Raw genomic sequence first — 17,772 nt, forward strand, 5'->3', positions numbered from 1 at the left:
ACATCTTTGGGAAGCCTAGGCAATATCTATTGAGGGTAAATTTATTTAAGATATGCTGCATGTAAATAGAACTAGGACTGGATTTAAATCCGAGTTTTATCACTTGGACAAGTTTCTTAACTTCTCTGTGTCTAAGCTTTCTTGTATGTAAAATAGCACAATGACACTACCTGCTGGTTGTTGTCAAGGCTGAATGAGTTAACATTTGCTTGTAATTGTACTGAGCATTCAAGAAATGTTGGCTCTTTTTTTTTTTTTTAATTGAAGCATAGTTGAAGCACAGGGCTTCCCAGGTGGCACAGTGGTAAAGAAGCTGCTGGCCAATGCAAGAGACGCCAGAGATGCAGGTTCAATCCCTGGGTCAGGAAGATCCTCTGGAGTAGGAAATGACAACCAGCTTCAGTATTTTTGCCTGGAAAAGTCCATGGACAGAGGAGCGTGGAGGTCCATGGGGTCACCAAGAGTCGGACGCAACTGAGCACACACATAGTTGATTTTCAATGTTGTGTTAGCTCTTATTATTCTATTTAAGGTTGCTGTTGTAACAAAAAATTGTTGTAGCATAAACAGTTCTTACTAAACTGAAGTAGGGGTTATAATGTGCTTCCCCTATTTCTTGTAACCTGAATTGTTCCCAAAGCAAGTGATTCAGACATATAAAAAAGTTTATTCAAGATACAACTTACTTTAGGGAATAATGTGGTTCTAGGGCCTACATTGATTAATACTATTGTCCAGAAAGCAACAGAAATTATTTTGGAATACTGTGGGAAAGATTTTATTTTTAACACAAAGATAAATATGTAAATTTCCGAGTTTATTTAAATTTTGGAGCACATCAGTTTAGCCTATTAATCAAATATACATCTTGCCTGAATTTCTTTTTTTTTCCCCCCATTAAGGAGACTCAGAAGACTCTTACATGATAATTTGATTTGTGACACTAAAGAGTCAGAAAAACTGAGATTCTAGTTATAAAAATGAGGCTTTGGAAGAAAATTTTTCTTCTCTGTGCCCCAAGGAAAGCTCTGCACTGTAAGTTGGAGAGAACTATGTTAGAATTGCTAAACCTGACCATCTATTGCTGACACCACAGTGAATCAAGCTGAAAAGCAAGCTTGAACCAGAAGGTTAAAAACACCTCATTTACATCAGAAAGCCACTGTCTTCTATCTTACACGTACCCACTTAGCATGAATTACAGGCAGCTTCCAACGCATTTTGTGGAAACCCTTTAAAACCAGAGTAAATTGTGACTATGCTTTTCCATGTACTTTTCCCCTTAGAATAGTCTACTGTGTAGTATTTAATACATTAATCATTTAATTAAATGAGAAGGTGAATGAATTCTAGAGTCCTAGATTGGAAACTGAACGTTGAACTAGAATCTTGCCTTGGCTACTATCCAGATGACTTTAACAATTCAATTAAGCCTTAGTCGCATTGCCTATAAAATGATCATGTTGTATGAGTGCTCTTCAATTTTCCTAAAAACACTAATTTTTACAAAATATTTTGGTTCTACAATACGGTGGGAAGCAGGGTGTCACTGCTAGAGAGGATGTTCGTGAGCCTTCATTACACATTCTCCTTTCAGGAGTGTATGCGGAAAACATCGGGTGGAGACAGAGTCACGGGTCCCTTTGGATTTGTAGTTATGGCTCTTGCTCCTCAGTGAGTTTTGGAAACATTACTGATGTCGATGAAGGAATGCATAGAAAACCCTAAGCTCTTCATAAAGAACCCCTAGGGCCTTGGAGCAATTCCACCATCTTTACAGTAAGCTGCCTACTCTCAGAAACACAGCGTCATTAACCTGCTGGGGAAGACAAAGTTTAATGCGATAGTGCTAAGTCTGTCCTCACGACGACACACAGAGTTTTGTTTGCTTGTTTTAAGCAGCTATGTCAATAAAACATTTGGAATTTTTACTGTCACAGACTATGTACAAGCAAGTTTCACAATGTGCATAGCTAAATTTCATGAACTATCCCATGTTCTATAACGTCTCACATTTCCCCTCTTCCTCAGCTTTTTGAGGATGTTTATCATTGATGGTGGTAGAGGAAGGGCACATTTTAATGTAGTTTCTGTTGACCACACAGTAAAGTATTGAAAATGAACTTCGGTTTTTCTTCAGGACACCAAAATTTCCCACATAGAAACGGGTCAACGTACTAGATAGGAAAGAGTCTGAGGTCAGAGTCAATAAATATAGAAATTTTCTTTCTAACCTCTTCCATTTGGTATAATGTTACCAGCACAGGCTTTGGAGTCAGACAGGCCTTCCTGGCCCTATTATATCTGACAAGTTACTCGGATAATTTGAGGCTGAGAGTCACCATTTGTAAAATGGAATTCTGTAGACATGTGGGGACATCTCCCAGGAAGTGGAACAGTTAGCTGGCCAGCTCCCTACTGATATTCCAAGAAGACTTCGGTGATACCTCACTCTTAGTTCACAATGACAAGTTTGAGAAAGTTCATTATAGGCCCTTTCAGAGATCTTGGTAAATTTTTGCTTAAGCTAGGAATTTTCAGATGCCCCCACAAGGAGATACCAGCAAAGGTACAGATATCAGCTCACACTTAAAAAGTGGCTTGGCATTCTAAAGATATCTGGGAAAAGGCTAATATATGAAAAAAGTCAAATCTGATCAAGGTGGGCAACTGCTGTTTGCTAAAGATGACTAAACCTCTCAGATTTTTTTTAAGGTAGGTGCTACTCCCCCATCCCCCGCATCATTGGAATATTTAATTTATTCAAGATTAAAGAAGCAGCTATGTCCTAATGTTCATTCAATTTTAGGATAACCACAAAGGTTTCATGAATGCGAAATGCTAGTTACACAAATATGAAATGGATCTGTGATGAGAATACTGGATACATGATATAATAAAGTCCCAAAGGCATTTCACCTGGGACCTTAGCTTTCCTTCTGGAACATCAGCAAACAGATCAAAATTAATGTAGCACACCATACAATCTGCCATATAGCCTCTCTAGTCAGATAACTTTTTTCTTCATTATATAAAACCTAATTACCTAAAGGGCAATTCAAATGAAACTTTTATTTGGGGGATTTAGAAGTATTAAAGAAAAGGGAACCAACAAACAAACACTGCAGCTCTCTGGATAGCATGAACAAGATTACTAATAACCCTTGAGGGGGGACATGATTAACCTTGTTATTTTCCTCACAGTCCAGGTTTCTACAGTAAATAGGTACTGAACAAAATATATTTGGATGATGTATGGGAAACAACTTTCATAAGGTCTCCAACTGGCATCAAATGTTTTCAAGTATGAAAACATCTCTGAGCTTTCTCAACAGGCTGATGGATCCCTGCAGGTACCACTTCCTTTGTTTAATGGTCCTACCAATTAAATCAAATTAGAGATGAATTTTTAATTCTGTGATGAAGGCAATGCTCACTATAAGAGAAAGCAGGAAAGTGGAATATTTATCTTAAGTAAATTGTTATTTCAAATTGAATAGCTGAAGAGGAGGAGACAGCCAAATGCTTCCATCAATATTTTACACTTTATAAAACATGATGTCAATCATTTGAAGGTAATTTAAGGAAACAGTGTACACTTGGGTTCATAAAATGTCAACATACATCTTTTCTTTTGTTGCTAGTCTAAGAAATGGCTTTGTTTATTAAAAAAATTTCAAGTTTTTTAAAGTTGTGTTTCCTGACATGAGTTTTCAGTGGATGATCTACCTTTAACCTCTAACATGTTTATCTTTAACCTCCATCACTTGCTTTTCAGGTGATAATCCCTCACACAAAGCTACTTTGCACATTAGGCCAACTCTTGTTATTCTAATTACCATTTTTTTATAATATACTGTTTAGAGTAATTTGTGAAATCACTTGCTTTTCAGGACTAAAGATCAGATAATATCTGTTATAATGATTAGTTTATCACTTGAACAAAAACATCCACACCAAATCAAATATTAATTTGGATCATCAGCATCAACAAATATTCACTTGGATAAAATTGCGAATGTTTACTTATAAGTGCGTGATATATTTTACACTGAAAAAATGAAACTTGAATGAATTACTACTGCATCAGGTAAAGAAAAAACAGAGCTCATAGGCTCAAATGGCTACAGATTTATTTTGGGATTCATTAATTGCTGACAATATCACCAATAATTTTTCAGCCACAGCCAAAGCACATCAAAATGACTGAGTTTTAAATAAAGTACCTTTGGGATGATTGGGAAATCTATTTCCTAACAGACAACAGCAGGTACAAATGACCTTAATGGGAAATCTGTTTCAAAAACATTTTTAGCAGATGATCGGAAAGGATGACCACTCTGTCCATGCATTTGAACCTTAATATAGGTGTTGACAGTTTGAAATCTATACTGAAACCTATCAGGCCTCCAAAATTTTTAATCACTGTGTATACAGCAAATGTATGTGAACTTATGGTTACATACATCAGTAATTTATGTCACAATATACATCATTCATTGTCCCTGATGATGGGAATGTCATGAGTGTTATATCTATTATCATGGCATCTTTCTATATACTTGGTGGAATTACGTTCATTGATTTCTTCCTTGGGATAAAGGGAAAAGCCCTGGTAAATGCCCAAACTTAGTTGAAAATCCAAGCGGATCTCTCTTTTCCGGCTTGTACCTTGGAAACCCCATTTCTATGCCCTTTTGAACAGGCAGGGAGTCATCTATGTATGAATTCTTGCCCATTGGAGAGTAAAGGAATCCACCATTGCACACAGAGAATACCTTATAAGTCCTTAGAAGGAATGTGCAAATGCCATTGAAGCAGGCTAGAAGATATAATCATGTTTGATGGTTTTATGGCAAATCTCTTCACTTTAAAGCCAGGCAATAAGCAAGCTAGCCATATGTGATGCTGGGTGACCCCTGGAAGTGCTTATACCATTTGCCTGAGAAATCCGAGGAAACACCCATTGCACTCCTAGCAGAACAGCCAGAGGCATCACAAAAGCAGAGAATAAGCTATCACTTTGTTTGTTAGAGGGTTTTGGCTAGACAGTAAGGAGTTAAATTTTCCTAGTTTCCTGAATAAAGGTTAGTACATTTTCCAAAGGCACAACAAAGCATCCTTTCAGGTCACCACGGATTTCAAAATAAAACAAAGCAAAATAAAACTGGAATTTCCCGATTCAGTGTGTAAAAGGTCAACATCTGCTGATGCTCAAAGATGGGGCATGTGGTGGAGGCGGCCGAATGAGATGTCAAGTGAGCAAAACAGTTAGAAATTCCATGCAACACACGATTGACACTTGGAACAGAAACACACCCCAACGCCAAAGAACTACTTTCCGTTCATCCATTTCTGAAACCTTTGACAGGTCAGATCACCATCTATCTCAGCTTGCTTCTGTTTGGTTCCCTTTTGCTCCAAAATGCATGTGCAAATACAACTGTCAAGGCCTGAAAGGAGCACATTGTGGCGTATTTATGTAGATAGGCAAACGCCAAGGGAGATACTACAGCAGAAAAATTAGACTATTAGAACTGAAGTTTTCACTTGCAAGTTTGTACCACTGATGTCATTTCAACAAGATCACAAAGAGGAAGCTGCAGCATTAGGCTGGTATCTAAATGAATGTGAACACTAGTTCTATTTCTGTTTACAAAGTGGCTGATGTTCATTGCATTTAACATGCCTAGTGATTAATAAATTTGTATGTAGTCCTATTCACAAGCTTAAGCAAACTCGGTTGATTAAAAAAATGGAAGACCTGATTGTGCATTTATAAGAGGCAAGAAGTTATTTTATCCAAATTATGAGGATATTGCTTTTTAAATGGTTGTTGTGGATTGGCATGCTCCTACTGTTGTTCTTTACCCTTCCATCACCCTGTTGTGGCCCAGCATTTATGACAAAGAGAGGGTTAAACTCTAGTGAAAATGCTTCTTTTCACTAACAGTGCATAATCTAGGTTCCCTCAGTACTTTATTTCAAATCACTTATTCAGTAGCTATTCAAAGGTTTAAACCATCAGAGAGAAAGGGAACAATATTTAAAAATATGTGAGATTTGGCTCTGAAAAGTTATGGGGCATTTCCTTAGTGAGCATTTCAAGCTTGGTGTTGGGGTGTCATTGTTTTAAATGTAAAGAGGGAGCTATAGCCTGGTTCTCCCATGGTATCTGGTAGAATGTCTTTGTAAAGGTACTACAGAAATGTTCAACAGAATGTTGAAGAGAGACTTCTCTTTTCAATTGCTGATATCGCTACTTTTCTCACGGGAATTCCTAGTAGCCCCATTCCTAAATTTTGCATGTATTTTTTTTATATCCCTTCTCTACCAAACTTGAACCTAAGTAGTCAGGAAAATATGGATCATTGTATTTTAGGAGGGAGCAATGGACATATTGATTATTTTCTTTCCTTCATTTCTCCAGAAAGACTAATGATCACAAACTGACCTCTTTCAGGCCTTCACAAAGGCTAAAGTTTAATGCATTAATAAAATTCCTTCTCCCTAGTTTCATAGTAATTTCTTTGGGCTAACAAATATGCTTAAAGCATTCATTGGCATTCATTTTCTGCTTTCCCAAATTATGGGAGAAATCCATATACAGTCCTCGGGAGTGAGTTCCATTTGTTTGCTGGTTACTAAGTATGGGTATATAGGACTGTTCATATTTTTGCTAAATGAGTTACAGTTATGTAAGTAATTGCACCTCTGTAAAGGTAGCCTTCATCAAAAATAGAAAAGCTGTAGCACTGCCATATCCCTGGAAGAGTTCTATATAGATAACTATTTCATCTGTGCTCTCACCATATCTGTGCAGAGAACAAACACAACAATTCAAGTCACAAAGGAAATACTTTCTTACATCAGAAATGGACACTGGGAAAATAGATCTGAGGAGCTGAACAACAAAGCCAAGCTAGCCTAGACTTGGGTTTGTGATTTTTTGTTTTTGTTTTTACTTACTACCAATACTGGAAATACTGGGGATACCTGGAGAGAAAGAAAAGAATAAAGAAAAGCTGTTAGACATCTATTAGTAAAGGATACCTTAAACATCATATACAAATCTCAGAAACTTAAACACTTGGTAACAATCATATCATCAGAAAATTAACATACAAAAAACCCCAAACATGTATCCAACCACTGAAACCATTTTGCTTATTCTAGAACTCCTTTAACTTATCAGAGTCGGGAAATCAGCATTCAACTTTAACAGCTGGCTCAAGACAGATTCATGACATCGAACATTTTGTGCTTACCTATAAGGTTAATGAACATTTGTATGTGGTTCAAAACAGACACTAAGCTAGGCTTGCGTTCTGGGCACCGAGCAGCAAGTATACAATGTATGTGCCCGTGCAAATATATCTACATCACGCCATCTATCTCTTTAAACGTGTTGAGATGCATGTGTTAGCAGTTGAAAGTCACTTGTCGTTTTATTTGATTAACTACATATTACTATCATGTTCAGTCCTCTTTTACTCGTCAGATATGTGGATTAAGCTCTGTAACAGTAAATTGAGCAGAATGCAGAATAATTCAAGAATACATTAGGTTGTATTCACATCGACCATGGGCTTCATCAATTTTTCAGCTTCTGCTTTCATTATCAAGCTCTGCTAAGGTGGTGGAATCATTTCAGAATGTGACTGAAGATGTTATAAACGTGGACATGAATTTAGTTGTATCCAGATAAAAACTCCTAGCCAAGATCAGGGGCACAAGAGCCAGGTTATCTCAGATAGAGGCTTTGCTCTTATACTCATTGACTGTGACTTTGGGACAAGTTGCTTATGTTCTCTGTGGCTGTTTTCCACTGTTTTCCAGAGTTGTTGCAAGGATTACATACATATATATATATAATATATATTTTTATATGTATAATTGAAAAGCTCAAAGCATTGAGCAGGTAGTATGTGCAATAATCAACAATTTTTGCTACGATTACTATTATTGATTTAGTTGGTTCATCAAACAAGCAACACCACGATAGACACTATAAATAACAGTTAAGGATTTATATCATTTCCGCCAAATCCAGACAGTGGTGTGGATGAGAACATGAGCTGGGAATAAGAACTAAGTGAGAGTCATGCTTTGCAACTAACTAGCTGGGTGATTTCATGTAAGTTTCCAGCCTCTCTATGCCTGTTTCCTCATCTGAAAGGGCCAATAATATCTACTGCACAGGGCTGCTGTGAGAATAGAATGAGATAATCCATAAAAATGTCTGACACATGGTACACAGTCAATAAATGATAGCTGTTAATGAGCTGTTCAGACGTTCTCCACATCACTAAAGTGTGCTAACAGGTGGTAAATGTAGGAATCATTAAATTTCTATTTTAGTATTTAATCTTTGAACAACTGCCCTCTGCTTATCTTAACTAATCACTGTACCTTACTCAGAGATTTCTAGCTTTGTATTATTTAAAACTGAGAGCTATTTTCCTATTTCTTAGTAGGGAGGGGAGAAATTAAAGGAGAAATTAAGGAGAAATTAAAGCTTACCATGTTGTTTAAAAAAAACCTGGAAGGAATGAAATCCTATTTTCAGTTATTAGATACATTCAATGTATCTTGATTTTAAATGCACAGAGCTTATGATGTTTCAGCTTAATTACTGATCACTAATCAACCAAAACTGGAAACTTAAACTTTAATTTTCATGTTTTACTTTGTCTGAACTGAATTTCAAGCCGCATGCAATTTCTGCAAAGGACTGCTGGATTCCTGACCATTATCTTTGCTGCATTTTGACAGTGACTTGGTACTGAATCTTTCTTTTTTTTCTTTCTTTGCAAATCCCCTGTTGAGTGAGATACGATGGCAGCATCATAATTTTAGTAGCAATTGCAGAAGCTCCAAATTTCCCCATGATTGAAAATCCGGCTCTATTGCAAGGAACTGCTTTGCCTTTGTAATCCGTCAAAGAGAATGGAAGTTAGGATGGCAGGAAGAGACTTTCCAAGTGTTTTCAAACTTGCATGGAGGTGGAGGGCCATGCATAATGCAAGGCAAAGTTCTCAGGATGTTTGGCCAGACACAATAGAGAGCAAACTTGTAAGACTGTTTGATGCAGTACTTGCTGCAGCTGAATATTTTAGAAAGATGCAGAAATGTTTCTATTCCTTTGGGGATGCCAGTGCTGGGGAGAAATGCTCATTGCAGCTATACAAACCTCTCCAAGCAAGACCATTATGAGATCCTATTTCCCTCATGAAGATGTTTTCTATTACCTAACATTCGGATGCTTAAAATTCTGGCTCTTTATCATTTTGTGATTTAAGAAGTTTTGAGGTGCTGCCAGGTGAGTCACTTTCTATTCCACTGCTGTAAAATGGGAACTGCTTAGAGAAGATTTTTAAATTGCTCACTGGAATAAGATTTTTGAAGTTGAAAATACCTGAACACCAAGGGATGTCCATGAGTATATTATCAAATGTTATTTTTCCCCCAGTGTTTCTTATTGTAATGTTCAAATACCTTGGTTTTGGTTCTCTACAGACAACTAAAGAATTTAATAACCAGTTGTATGCATTGAAAAGGCTACGAGTAAGTCATGAGAAATCACTCAAGTGCTTAAGAAACTAAGACAGGAAGGCTACAATTCATTTCGTGAAAGGTGGGTTTCTTTGGCATCTGTAAGTGCTGAATCAATGAAGGCAATTTAATCACAGCAGTGATGGTTCCCCATAAACCACAGGAATGACAGTCAGATTATGCTCAGGAAAATTGTCTAGACATGTCTTGGTAGCTTTTTAGTGTTCCCTGTGAAGTGACAACTATTGTGTAAAGAGCATTTTTACCTTTAAAACTGAGCTCAGAAGTTATTACTTCCCTTCCTTCTTCATCTCCCTGATGTGAATTAGCCAGCGTTCTTTGTGATGCATACCTCTTTGTGCAGGCCTCTGTGAGCAACTTATCAACTTCTCTATATGACTGTTTGTGTGTTATCCTGAGACCTCTGAGAGGATGGGTGTCAGGTCTGTATCTCTACTGTCTGTTCAGGATGATGCCTACTACAGAAAAGTTGCTCAGTGCATATGTGAACAAAAATTTACCACGTGTTTCCAAAGTTTCTATCAGAGTGAAAATACCACTTTTGGTCATAGGATGATCTTTTCCCCTCTATAATGTTCCACAGAGACATTTCTCAGAGTCCAGTATTCATAAATACTTTTGTTGTCTTTGGAAGTTTTCTCCATTCTGACAGCAAGATATGCTCTCAGAATGTACTACACAATGTACAAGATATGCCCCTCACCACTTTGCCTTCCGGAAAACTTGGATGTCACCTTCATGCTCAACGGGGTAAATTCGTTTAATGTTTGGCTTATTTTCTTTCTATATTTTTTTTCTCACACCTTCTTTTTATATTCCTGTTTGTATATGCTTATTTTTGTCTTTTTTCCTAAGCCAATCAGGGGAAATGCAGATTTTGTGAGTCCAAAGCAAATACAAATCAGGGAGCTCTCTTTGAGAATATTAATTTCAAAGTATAAAATCATACTAGTTCAGATGGTAAAGAATCTGCCTGCAATGCAGGAGACCAGGGTTCAGTCTCTGGATCAGGAAAATCCCCTGGAGAAGGGAATGACAACGCACTCCAGTATTCTTGCTTTGAGAATTCCACGGACAGAGAAGCCTGGCCAGGCTACAGTCTATGGGGTAGCAAAGAGTTGGACACAACTGAATGACTAACATACACACACGTAAGACATGATTTCACCAGACATAAAATTAATGTTTTTATAGCTTAGAAGGAGTCTAGTGAGGGACCCTGTCATTTAAGCTTCATTAGCTTAAATCTGTCTCTGAAATAATCTCAGAAACATTTGGGAAAGACAGATGATAGGTAGATAGGAAGGAAGGAAAAAAGGAAGGTATCAGATAAACTAATTCAGAAAGAGTGACAAAAAATGGAGAGCTGAAACAGAGCTAAGAAATAATCTTACTCAGCCCTTCCACTTTACAGAAGAGGAAATGGAAGGCACAAATAGAAGCAAGGGCTTCATCCTATTTGACCCCTTTATAGTCAGCACTGGCCCAGGTAAATCCTAATCCCTGTCTACTGAGACACTGCCAAACTTATACTGAGGCAATGAAACACAGGTACGAACGAGCTTTAAGCAAAGGTTCTGCAGTGTGTGATACATGAGCTTAGGACTTCTGCTTCTTCCAGAAGAGAAATGCTCCTTCAGTCAGAGCCACACATACACACTGAGGAAGCCAAAGGACCCAAAGAAGGTGAAGGTGCTAAGCCTGCTGCTGTTGTTCAGGTGCTCAGTTGTGGCCGACTCTTTGTAACCCTATAGACTGCAGCAGGCCAGGCTCCTCTGTCCCCCGCTCTCTGCTGAGATAAGCTTGTAGGTACTTGCAATCTTTCCCTCCTCAACCAGGCCTCCCCACTACCATATTTACTTAAGTTTTTTTCTTTTTAAGGAATTCTACTGCAGTTGGGGCATGAGAACCTGGTGGAATGATACAGTTTGTTATTTTCTCCTTCCTCCTCCTCTTGCTGCCTGCATCCTCCCCCTCCTACTCTTTCCCTCTTCCTTCTTCTCCTCTACCCCTCCTCCTCCTTCTTCTTTATCCTCTCCTTCCACTTCTCCTTCTCCTCCTTCTTCTTTCAGTTATACTAACTTTTCCACCAAGTATGTGGCTAAAGGGGACATAGCTAACTTTGAGAAAGTCCACATAATGGAGTGCTCAAAAAGAAACATTGATTTTTCAAAGCAGGTGAATTCAGTGCTAAAAGCCCTAACTCTTTTTAAGAATCAATACAAGGTTCAGCAGCTTTTCACCAAGAAGAAAGCAGAAAGGAGAAGGAATCAGCATACTTTACACTGAGAAAAAATATTAACCATTGTTGTGTCAGGTGGTTTGACAAAGGCCTATCAAGAAAATGACTAGATCTCCTTATAGCCAGGCTGCAGGAACTGGGAGCTCTAATTCCAAAAAGCCCAGTTGAAAAAGAGGGAAGTGATGAGTAAGAAAACATTCTACAGCCTCACTTGTGTTCTAAAGGACGTTCTACTTCCAACATCCATTCAACCTTGGTCCAACTGCTGATGACAAAGGATACAGTGAGTTGTCTCCCAGGAATTTGAAAGTGAAGCTAAACTAAGATTGCCCTCACAGAATTATACGGTAGAAACCAATGCATAAACGATCCAATCAAAGATGGTTAAGTCATCTTAGAGCAGCTGAAGGGCTCTAGGACCTGAGTGTATATGACAGGTTTGACAGAGGTGATATTAGTGTCACTATATCTGAGAACTGGAAGAAAAGCTAGTCAGAAGGTAAAGCTTACAAAAAAGAACATCTTCAGGCATGCGGTGGCAGTTCTGGCCTAGCACTGTCTCAGCAACAGGGAAGGGTAGCCTGTAAACTTTCAGACCTTCAGTGACCTCTTGGCATTAGGGAGGCTGACCCTGTGGTAGGATGGATGTGTTAGGATGTTTCAGCCTGATGTCATTAGCATTTGAGTCATTTAAATTTCCTGATCCCATGCTTACCAAGCAACCTTCTGATTATTATCTGGCTCTACAAGGAGACTTAATTACAGGGGAGAGAATACACTGATCATAAGGCCTTAAATAATCTGCATATTGTAACACTTATTTCATGTTGTGGATGAATAAGTTGACATTTGGATGCAATTTATCTCTCCATATAGTTGCTGTCTCCAAAGAGAGAATTTGCTGTTTAAACTGGGATGGGTCCATGTGCTAGATTTCAGTGAAATTATAGTGATCATAACAGCTAACTTCATTATGTGCTTAGTACGTGACTGCTACTAGTTTAATATCTTACATGCATTAATTTGCTTAATTTTTGTGACACCCCTATGATATTAATACTCTGGTTTATTTTACCAATGGGGAAAAATTCAAGCACAAAAAGTTGCAGTCAGTTGGGAAGGAGACTGAGATTGGAACACAGAGGTCCAGGATCCAGAGCTTAGACCTCTAATAACTACCCTATACTGTTGCTCAACTTATTATAGGGCCCCTCTTTTATCTCTGGTGTGTGCATGCATGCTCAGTTGTGTCTGACTCTTTGCAACCCCATGGACTGTGGCCCACCAGGCTTCTCTTTCCATGGGATTTCCCAGGCAAGAATACTGGGGTGGGTTGCCATTTCCTCCTCCAGGGCATCTTCCCAACCCAGGGATCAAACCTGTGTCACTTACGTCTCCTGCATTGGCAGGTGGGTTCTTTACCACCTGAGAAGCCCCTCTTATTTCTAATCCTCAAAAGAAAAAAAAAATCTCTGAAGACACAAAAGCTTTTTTCCCAAAGTTTACCTGGATCACAACATAATATGATCTGAACTAATTTAGTGACAAAACCTGACTGAAAGGGGTATGAATGTGGTCTTCTCCTTTATCCCACTGAGTGAAAATAATCATAGGTTTGCTGCAGAAATATTAAAATATTTGATTAAGTAGGGCTACCTGATGTTCTGCTGTGAGTATTGATATAATATATATACACTGTATTACTTTTTAAATTTAAACAAAAAACTTAATTCTGAATCAGCTCTGGTCCCATCATCATCAGATAAGTTGTTGTAGACAAATAACTAGGTAGGTATTTGTTTTTATATATTGGCCATACAGTTCATGGAGGTAACTCTCTGACAGATACTCTCTTACTGTGCTGACAGAATCAGATTTTGTCTGGTGACCAGAGCCCAACAGTGGTCAAGTCACCAAGGCTGTGAATGCCACTTAGTTGTTTATTCACTAAGTCATGTCCGACTCTTTGGACCCCATGGGCTGTAGCCCTCCAGGTTCCTCTGTCCATGGGATTTCCCAGGCAAGAATACTGGAGTCAGTTGCCATCTCCTTCTCCAGGGGATCTTCCCAACCCAGGGATTGAACCTGTGTCTCTTGTGTCTCCTGGACTGGCAGGTGGATTCTCTACCACTGAACTACCTGGGAAGTCACTTAGGGAGGCCTCTAAAAACCAGCCAGCCAAAAGGCCATCTCTAGATAGGTAGATGGGTCAATAGCACCCATGAAAAATGAGTGATTCTTTTTTCTATTGGTTTTTCTCTAAATCTCAGTTGATCTCTTCCTGGGGGAGAGTGAAGGCCCTTGTGTTACAATTGCTGAACTGTGAAGGTCACATATGCCAGGGGACATGGGAAGATGGATGGGAGGTCAATGCGTCCACAGGCACATTTCAGGGCTACTTATTCATTCATCAAATAATTAATTCCACAAACATTTATGAAGGCCAAGAATGAAATATGGTCCTATTCTTAAATTGCTAACATTTTGGTTTCTGAAGTCAGAATGTCCTGAGTTTAAATCTTGCTTTGTCACATATTCGCTGTGGGATTTGGGGGAAACCTACATATTGATCTTTATGTGCCTATGTTTCCTTATCTATAAAATGGGGACAAAAATACTATACCTTCCATGGGGACACTGGAAAGATTTATTGCAAGAAAGGATGTAAAGCACTTCATAAAATATAAAAGGCTATGGTAAGCTTAATAAATATAGCTACCACTATAATAGCTATTATTATAATTTTGATTATAGTTAACCAGTTGTAAGTGTCCAAAAATTATCAAGAATCTAGAGAGAGAGAATGTGGAGAAGGAAATGGTAACCCACTCCAGTATTCTTGCCTAGAGAATCCTGTGCATAGAGGGGCCTGGTGGGCTGCAGTCCATAGCGTCGCACAGAGTCGGACATGACTGAAGCGACTTAGCCGCAGCAGCAGAGAGAGAACGACTATCCTTTGCACAGGACAATCTAGGTAGGCTGCATTGAGGAGTAGTCTTGAAGAATGAGCAGAACATCAATAGAGAATGAGGAAAAGGTGATTTTGGGAAAAGGAATGAATTCAGGGTCTTGCAATGTTGACTATGAAATCTTCACAGATAGCTGAAAAAAATTGGTCTGGGTTCACTAGATAGATTTGGGCTGTAATTGGTTTATTAATACTAAACCAATATCACTAAGAATTAAAACCAGAAGAATAGTTTAGATTATGAAGGGAAAAATCTGTAGAATGAGAAGAAGCAGGGGTGGGGAGCATTAAAGCAAGAGTAGAAGGGGAGTCTTTGAAGGCAAAGAAATAAAAAGCAACAATATAGGAATGAACATGAGAGACAGCAGGTTAGAGAAGACTGAATTGTTCAGACAGGTGTCAAATGGAATCTACATGCCAGGGAAGGGCACAGGAAGTCATTTAACTTTAACCTGAGAAGCAATATAGTGAGATGTACAGTATTTGGGGTCAAGACATACTTGGTTCAAATTTTCCTTCTCATTTTGACTAGGTAGCTAAATGTTAAAAAAGATATTTTTCCTTCGTATTGATCAGATTCCACATCTAGAATATGAAAATAGTGGCATCTATGTTACAAAACTGTTGTGAGTTTGAGATGAACTAATGCATGAAAAGCACTTAGGAAATCGTCTGGATAATGACACACATGTGTACACTTGGGAAAATATAAATTGGTCAATGCAAATTTAATACCAGAGAAAATAACAGAACTCTCATCAAATTACTTTTCATCACTCAGAGGAGCCCTCGGTATTGTATAACAATTCAGGTTGGATTTCTGAACAAACAAATAATGTCAGTGTCAGACCAATTTAATTTTCTTTCTTTGAAATTCTTCAAAGACCGTGTAGGTAAGAGGAAAGTAAAAGACTGAATACAGCTGAACTAGCTGGACTTTCTGTCTGTCTCCATGACATTTCTATCAGTAAACTGAGGAAATTATTTAGAGTGGCATGTCCCCAAAAGAGTGTTTCATAGAAAGTTTTTAAGGGAAAACATAGGATAAAATACATTATTTTGGATGCTCAAATTTTTTAATAAGATAATGTGAATACCTAGGGCTTCCCTGGTGGCTCAGTGGTAAAAAAAAACTTGCTTGCCAAGCATGAGATGAGGGTTTGATCCCTGGGTCAGGAAGATCCCCTGGAGGAGAAAATGGCAACCCATTCTAGTATTCTTGCCTGGAGAATCCCATGGACAGAGGAGCCTGGTGGACTACAGTCCATGGGGTTGCAAAGAGGAGCACATGACTGAGTAACTAAGCACACACACACAATGTGAATATCTAAGAGTCAGTAAAATGTACAGAATTTTCCAAAATTTTTGAGCCATGGAATTCTTTTAAAGGTCATAAGACACAGTTTGGCAATCAGAGGTGTAGATAATATAATCTTTTTTGAAATTATAGTTCCCAAAGGTTAATTAAGTTTTCAGCATCTGTATGTAGGGATTAGAATTTCACTCACGAGCTGGACAAGGAGAATCGAGATAATCATGATTAAGCATGAAGTTGGGCAGATTTTCTATCTACTTGGAAGACAAATGAAATTGAAAGGACGTTCAAAATAGAATTCTATTAAAAATAGAATGAAGATCAATAGGGAGAAAGAAAGATGTCTTACAGATAAAACATAAGCTTTGTAGAAAAATATGAAATATATTGATACACATAATTATGTACATATGGCTTTAAAGAACTAAGAAAGCATAGTGAGTCTTCTAAAAGCACAATGAATAGAAATATTATCATAAGAGTCATTATTTTTGCCTCTGCTGAGTCTATTATAACGAAAAACGATTGGATGGTAGTATTTTAGAGGGCTGGAGCTCTATATTCTTCTCTCCTGGCTCTATAAACTCCATACAAAAATGACCTTGGAGTTGCTCCAGAATTTACAACTTCCAAGCCTAGGATTCCAGCAATGTCTCAGTTAAAGGATCTTCTGAGTGATAGGCTGAGAGTCTTTGCAGGGAGATCTTAAAATTTCCTAATGTGATGAAGCTCTCCTAGTTTTTATGCTAAGAGTGGGCAGGTACTGATCTTCCTGTTCAAAAATAATCCTGGCTGCTTAAGATTCTGCTAAATCCAGAGATTATCCAATATGAGTGTTATTTCTAGGTTACTGAAGAGTTGGTGTTGAGGAATCAGAGACTGTAACCATTCCATTCTACTTCTTAGGTTCTGTATTCTTGTATTAAAATGCAGCATATCCTAAGTGTTCCTCTTGAGAACTGGTTTGTACCGGCTACAGTCATGTATACGTGTATGTGCATGCACGTGGTGAGTGTGTGCGTGTGTGTAAGCAAAAGCCAACGTGACATGAAAATCATAACGCAGTGCTAGAAGTCCTGTGTCTGGCTTAAACTTCCACACTGACAAAAAAGGACTTCCGGGTACGAGACTTGAAAATCTTATCATATGAGAAATGGAGTGGATGATGCTAACCCAGACAATAAAGGAATCTGGGGTTAATATAGCGTTTTAAGAGTTAAAAAGAAAAAGCGGTTGGAAATTAGGACACACTTAATATTGATGTCAAGAAATATGTTTTATAACAATTAAAATTTTCAAATAATTGACAAGCCTGCCTTATGAAGAAAATCTTAAAAATAAATTATTTTTGAACACTTATTTTGTGACAGGTGTTATGCCAACCACATCACATGCATTAGCTTATTCACTTCTCTCAAAATCCCTATGAGGTAAAAACTATTATTATCCTCTCATTACAGATGGGAAACCAAGTGTTGGAGAGGTTAATGCTTTACTTTTTCAAGGTTACACAGCTAGTGAATGCACAAACTAGTATTTGATCCTGGAACCCGTGTACTAAACCACGAAGTTGCTTACTTTCATCCTTGGATACTTGCTAGCAGTCTGATGTGGCAGAGATTTTGTTTAAAGTGGTTCTTTTCATTGCAAGACTGGACCATTGCAGATTGT

At 38.1% G+C, this 17,772-nt stretch overlaps 1 protein-coding gene across 1 annotated transcript in view; it reads right to left on the reverse strand.

The window, feature by feature from the left end:
* NTNG1 (netrin G1) overlaps positions 1 to 17,772 on the reverse strand; it is a 354,379-nt gene that overhangs the window by 69,951 nt on the left and 266,656 nt on the right. Inside the window, exon 4 of the mRNA XM_068966041.1 lies at positions 6,970 to 6,996. Within this exon, the coding sequence (XP_068822142.1) occupies positions 6,970 to 6,996 (27 nt within the window). The remainder of the gene's footprint in view (positions 1 to 6,969; positions 6,997 to 17,772) is intronic.

This window comes from Capricornis sumatraensis, chromosome 2, assembly GCF_032405125.1.
Source record: "Capricornis sumatraensis isolate serow.1 chromosome 2, serow.2, whole genome shotgun sequence".
In the NCBI taxonomy this organism is placed as follows: Eukaryota; Metazoa; Chordata; class Mammalia; order Artiodactyla; family Bovidae; genus Capricornis; species Capricornis sumatraensis.